General features: G+C 43.0%; 1 protein-coding gene across 1 annotated transcript; it reads right to left on the bottom strand.

Annotated features, from left to right (window-relative positions):
* Window positions 1-2,039: 2,039 nt before the first annotated feature.
* Window positions 2,040-6,387, bottom strand: LOC117940497 (bactericidal permeability-increasing protein-like). Its single transcript, XM_034865758.1, has 10 exons — window positions 6,286-6,387; window positions 5,949-6,110; window positions 5,602-5,769; window positions 5,043-5,090; window positions 4,505-4,627; window positions 3,811-3,878; window positions 3,699-3,738; window positions 3,534-3,576; window positions 3,252-3,328; window positions 2,040-2,294 (listed from the first exon to the last, which is right to left on the bottom strand). The coding sequence occupies exons 1-10, from the start codon at window positions 6,355-6,357 to the stop codon at window positions 2,121-2,123; spliced, it is 975 nt and encodes a 324-aa protein (XP_034721649.1). The 5' UTR covers window positions 6,358-6,387; the 3' UTR covers window positions 2,040-2,120.

Raw genomic sequence — 6,387 nt, 5'->3', positions numbered from 1 at the left:
CATGAAAAGCCAAATTATAATATGTTGAAATATCATAAAAAGTCATAGTATAGTATGTCAAAACGTTATAAAAAGTCATAGTGTAAAATTTAGAAATATAACACGTCATAGTATAGTATGTTGAAAAGTTATAAAAATTCAAAGCATAGTACGTCAAAAAGTCATAAAAAGTCATAGTATAGTATTTTGAAAAGTAAAAAAAGTCATAGTATAGTTTGTCATAAAAGTATTAAAGTCATTGTATAGTATGTTGAAAAAGTATAAAAGTCGTAGCATAGTTTGTTGAAAAAGTATTGAAAGTCTAGTATAGTATGTCGAAAAAGTATAAAAGTTGTAGTGTAGTTTGTCGAAAAGTATAAAAACTCACAGTATAGTATGTCGAAATATAATAAAAGTCATAGTATAGCATGTCAAAAAGTATAAAAAGTCATAGTATAGTATGTCGAGGAAGCATAACAAGTTGTACTATAGTATGTCAAAAAGTAATAAAAAGTCTTAGCATAGTACGTCAAAAAGTTATAAGAAGTCATAGTATAGTATGTAAAAATTTAGAAAAATTCATAGTACAGTATGTCGAAAAGTTAAAAAAAGTTATAGTATGGTATGTCAAAAAGTAATAAAAAGTCTCAGTAGAGTATGTCGAAATATATATATATATATATATATATATATATATATATATATATATATGTGTGTATATGATTTACTAAACATAATTCCTTTATGATGCCCTCCCTGAATAAAACTTTAGTTTTTGCCATTTTAACGTTTTTATTACCAAACACACAACTCAACACCAATAACATCTAATATCTTAGACCAATAAGACAAAAACACAGTACACAGAGCAGCATTAGAAAGTAGTATTAGAAGCATTAGACATTAAATACTCATCAATAAATACAACGTTATAAGCGGACGTATACAAGCAGTCTCCTTCAATAAAGACGGAAGAAGAAAAGATACTTCATTTCACTCAGTAAACACTACGCAGAACACAGAAAACACACATTCAAGTATTGGGAAGTACATATTCTCCAAATATTATCAAAACCAATCAATGATTTTCCAAAATCAATCAAATAAAATCAAACTTGTGATTTTGGGTCCAAAGACCTGCTTGTTGGCTGAAAGTCGAAAATCATAATATCATCATAATAAAGTCATAGTAGAGTGATATAACAGTATAGTATGTCAGAAAGTCATAAAAACCTAGTATAGTATGTCAGAAAGTCATAAAAACCTTGTATAGTATGTCAGAAAGTCATAAAATCCTTGTATAGTATGTCAGAAAGTCATAAAAACCTTGTATAGTATGTCAGAAAGTCATAAAAACCTAGTATAGTATGTCAGAAAGTCATAAAATCCTTGTATAGTATGTCAGAAAGTCATAAAATCCTTGTATAGTATGTCAGAAAGTCATAAAATCACAGTATAGTATGTCAGAAAGTCATAAAATCCTTGTATAGTATGTCAGAAAGTCTTGATGCAGAGACACATCAAAGACACGCGGGCGGGGGGGCATTACATGTAATATCTCTATTTGAGTTATTGAACCTATATTTACTGAGGTCAGCTGATTGAGAACATTTACACATTAAATACTATAAGTATACAAAATACAATAAATACACATCAAATATAAATAGAGCGCATTACTTCATCTGTATACAGTGTGTATGAGGACCCATGATGGCATAGGCAGGTGCTACAGTATATACTAGTACAGTATATATACTAGTGTATACATATATACTGTGTATCTACTGTATATAAATATAAATACTGTATGTATACTGTGTATATATACTTTGAGGCTTCATACATTCATAGTAACTGGAGATTGTTAATTGTGGCTGGGGTGGGCCAGTGGGTAGAAGAGGCGCACATACACCTTAAGACTCTAACCCTCGACCCAGAGGTCCAGGGTTCAAGTCCCCCCCCAACCATTGAAGCCCAAAAATAGTCTTTAAAAACAAGAAGTGATGAGATAGAGTCCATGACATAACCAGCAGGACTGTTGGCCACACATTGACTTGTACACAAATCCTGAGGACTGTTCCTGCATGGGGGGGGTCAAGGGGTTGGAGGGGCCAGGGGGGGGGGCTCCTCTCGTTGCCCTAGCAACAGCGTTTACATAAGCAGATGAATAGAACCATGATGACGAGGAATACAACGGACTGGAACTTCTTGCTGGAGGATGGGTTTCTGGAGCTGGTGGGAGACAGACGCGCGGCCCTCAGGACAGACCTCTGGACGGGGTATACCAGGTCCCCCCCCACTACCAGGAAGCCCTGCACACACAAACACACACACACACACACACACACACACACACACACACACACACACACATTGCCCATTACACATGCAGTGGAAAATAACATTGTATGGTTGAGATCCTGCAGCGACCCTGCAGGACTGATGTGGGCTGTTGTTGCTTTGCAGGGAGCTGAGGACGCCTCTGGACCGCCACCTGATGCACCTGAAGCACCTGAAGCACCTGAAGCACCTGATGCACCTGAAGCACCTGAAGCACCTGATCCACATGAAGCGCCTGAAGCACCTGATGCACCTGAAACACCTGAGGCACCTGATGCACCTGAAGCGCCTGAAGCACCTGATGCATCTGATTCACCTGAAGCACCTGATGCACCTGAAGCACCTGATGCACATGAAGTGCCTGAATCACCTGATGCTCCTGAAGCACCTGATGCACCTGAAACACCTGAGGCACCTGATGCACCTGAAGCACCTGATGCACCTGAAGCGCCTGAAGCGCCTGATGCACCTGAAGCACCTGATGCATCTGATTCACCTGAAGCACCTGAAGCACCTGATGCACCTGATTCACCTGAAGCACCCGAAGCACCTGATGCACCTGATGCACCTGAAGCGCCTGAAGCACCTGATGCACCTGAAGCACCTGGTCTTATCTAATCTGGGAGAGACTCTTGGGGTGGTCATCCGGGGAGATGTTCCCCCGGTTCAGCTTATTGGTCTTATTTGTCAGGTTTAGAAAGGGGCGGGAGGAAGCCTGTGTTCTAGGGTAATATATAAATATGTATATATATAAACACACACACACAATGACATAATACTTCTACATAATACACTATTACCCTCTAATGTCTACAGGACGCCACTAGTCCAGTATAATAGTGTAGTATGTAGTATAGTGCGGTATGACAGTGTAGTATGTAGTACAGTGCAGTATAATAGTGTAGTATGTAGTATAATAAAGTACTCACAGGGTAATAGTTGATCTTTGTCTGAGAGAGATCCAGACGATCAGGAAGAGGAAGCAGGAAACCATCAGCTGACAATTCTACACACACACACACACACACACACACACACACACAGACACACACACACACACGCAGACACACACACACACACACACACACACACACGCAGACACACACAAACACACGCAGACACATACACACGCACACACATATTATTCTTTATGTTGTATAAGTGTGTTTCTGATGTGTATTAGTAGTACTAGTATTAGTATTAGTACTTACCTTCAATGAATGATGAAATCCTTGATGATGTGACAAATGTTGCCTGCAAACACACACACACACACACAGACACACACACACACACACACACAGGTCACCATGGCGATAGAGATACAGGACGTTGACCCACATACACAGATGGATGAAGAGTAAACGTTTTCTTACCAGGAATCTTCCCCACAGCGTCTTAGGTTCAACTGTACACCTGAAACAGTTTAAGTGAGTACTCATAAAATACTACACAGTACTACATGTTGAGTGATGTGAGAGTTCTTACTCAGGTCTTAGAGACTGGAGAACGAGACGGGATCCGTCCAGATCCACCTGGATACACACCTGGCAGGTCTGCAGGGTACACAGGTACACAGAAGACATACTAGTACTCTCATAGTTGTACTGTCATACTAGTACTGTCATAATAGTACTGTTATAGTGGTAATATCATATAAGTACTGTACTAAAGAGTGGACATGTGTGATTGGTCACACAGTCATTATGTGTACTTTGTATGTGTGTGTGTGTTTCTGCATGTCTGTGTGTGTATGTGTTTGTGCATGTCTGTGTGTGTGTGTGTGTTTATGTGTGTGTCTGTCTGTGTGTATGTGTGTGTGTCTGTCTATGTGTGTGTAGTGTGTGTGTGTGTGTGAGTGCGTGTGAGAGTGTGTGAGCGTGTGTTTGTGTGTCTCTGTGTGTGTGAGTGTGTGTTTGTGTGTGTGTGTGTGGTTGTGTGTGTGAGAGTGTGTGTGTGTGTGTGTGTGTGTGAGAATGTGTGTGTGTGTGTGTTTGCATGTGTGTGTGTGAGAGTGTGTTTGTGTGTGTGATTGTGTGAGAGTGTGTGTGTCTGTGTGTGTGTGTTTGTGTGTGTGTGTAGTGTGTGTGTGTGAGAATGTGTGTGTGTGTGTGTTTGCATGTGTGTGTGTGAGAGTGTGTTTGTGTGTGTGTGTTTGTGTGTGTGTGTAGTGTGTGCTCACTAAAGGAAGAGGAGGGAGATCTGGGTTGACTAAGGACTGGGTGATGACATTCACGTGGACTGTGACTCCGTCCGGACTGATGGAGACGTCTGGTGCCTCTGTCAGGACCACTTTAACCGGACCCTTCAGGGGACGTAAAGACACCGTTAAGAGACACAAAATAGACCCTTGTGTTGTCCTTTTGACTGCAGGACAGGTCTCTGGGACCTGAAGGACTAGATGATGGTAGTGAGAAACATGTTCGAATCCAGGATGGGTCTCTTGGAACTGAAGGACTAGATAATGGTAGTGAGAAACACATTCGACTGCAGGAGGGTCTCTGGGACCTGAAGGACTAGATGGCGAGGCCCCCACCAGTTCAGGTTAAATGCCATCACACAGTACGTGAGGGTCACCTGGGACCCGAAGCTCCACGCCAGGCCATTACAAAAAGTCAAATAAACTGAATTGTCCCAGTGACCAAAGGACAAAACAGGGATAAGATAGTTCTCATTGGAGACCTGAAAACTAAAACAAGGTTTGTGGGGTTTCTGCTCACCTCAGGTAATCCCCACGTCCGTAGAACATAATCTGGTAGAATACCAATCTGTGGAGGAGAACAGATCAGGACGTTAGACGAGGACCAGCATCTTCCTTCTTCAGTATATCCCAAACCTCAAGACTCAATACTGGACCAGTCCCAGTCACCTAGGGTCAGGGTTGGTTTGAACGCTGCAGACTCATTATGGACCAGTCCCAGTCACTTAGGGTCAGGGTTGGTTTGAACGCTGCAGACTCAATACTGGACCAGTCCCAGTCACTTAGGACCAAAGCTACTATAGAGTCTCTGATCAGCTCCTACATCAGGCCAGGGGGATCAGGGGAGAACCTGGACGTGTGCTCTACCAATAATCAGTGTCCACACGTCCTGTCTGCACTTCGGTGCTGTGGTCCATTTATGTTCCCTTTGTCAAACAATTCAAACCTGAACCAGACCGATCTAACTGACACGGTGAAACTGAAGCTGTCCCCCGTTCCGCCCCCCCCGCCTGACTGACACAGTCAGCTGTTCTTAAATGTGGAAGGTGGTTGTGCCAGTTGTTTGTGGCTGCTCTCACCTGTGGAAGGTCCAGCTGTAAAGGCCCGTGGCTGTAGAGGGCCTGGGCGGCGCTCTTAAACAGGTCCTCGGAGACGCCAACGTAAACCATTCGGGTGCTGTCTGTGAACACCGGCTCCACGGCGGCTGCTGGTACAGCAGGCCTGGTGTCTCCGTGGTACACCAGACCCTGAAAACACACACAGGGTACAGCGTTAGTAGATCACACCCTATGGGTAAGGACATACTGTAGTACACACATGTACCATGAGTCCATTGGCTGGGTATAACCCCTGCTGGCCACCACGTGTGTCCCCTCGTTGCTAATCGTTGCTATGGAAGAGTTTGAGTCTCTAAGATGTCTCTTACTGTGAAAGGGACGTCGAGGCTGTTGGTCGTCACGGCGACGTCTCCGCTCAGAGAGAAGTCCAGGTTGATACCGAGGTCTTTATTCAAACTCATCACCATGGTGACGTTCGCCAACATGGAGTTGACTTTAGGGACAGCATGTCTTTTAATGGCAAGACAGACCTGCAGACAGACAGACAGAGGAACAGACCGACAGATAGAGAGACAGACAGAGACCGAGAGACAGAGAGAGAGACAGACAAACAGGCAGAGAGACAGTATGTCAGTCTGATCTGGTCTGGACCTAAACCTCCAGGTTCAGGACTCAGTTCCGGTGCAGATTGAAAGAAGAACTCACGTTGGTTTTATGTTGATCCTGCAACAGCTTCTTCAAACGGTTCAGCACAGGCCTGAAACACAATGGGAACATCAATCAGTCAGTCAGCCAGTCAGTCAGTCA

The sequence above is a fragment of the Etheostoma cragini genome, unplaced genomic scaffold (genome assembly GCF_013103735.1).
Source record: "Etheostoma cragini isolate CJK2018 unplaced genomic scaffold, CSU_Ecrag_1.0 ScbMSFa_263, whole genome shotgun sequence".
Classification (NCBI taxonomy): Eukaryota; Metazoa; Chordata; class Actinopteri; order Perciformes; family Percidae; genus Etheostoma; species Etheostoma cragini.
Note: the sequence above shows the minus strand (reverse complement) of the source record. Positions and strands in the feature narration are given on the sequence as shown.

Coding starts and splice junctions, on each gene's coding strand:
- LOC117940497 (XM_034865758.1), bottom strand. CDS start 6,357: ATGTTCCCATTGTGTTTCAGGCCTGTGCTGAACCGTTTGAAGAAGCTG. Junction 3,577..3,698: donor CGCTGTGGGGAAGATTCCTG/GTAAGAAAACGT, acceptor GTGTGTTTGCAG/GCAACATTTGTCACATCATC. Junction 2,295..3,251: donor CAAAGATCAACTATTACCCT/GTGAGTACTTTA, acceptor TTGTGTGTGCAG/GGCTTCCTGGTAGTGGGGGG.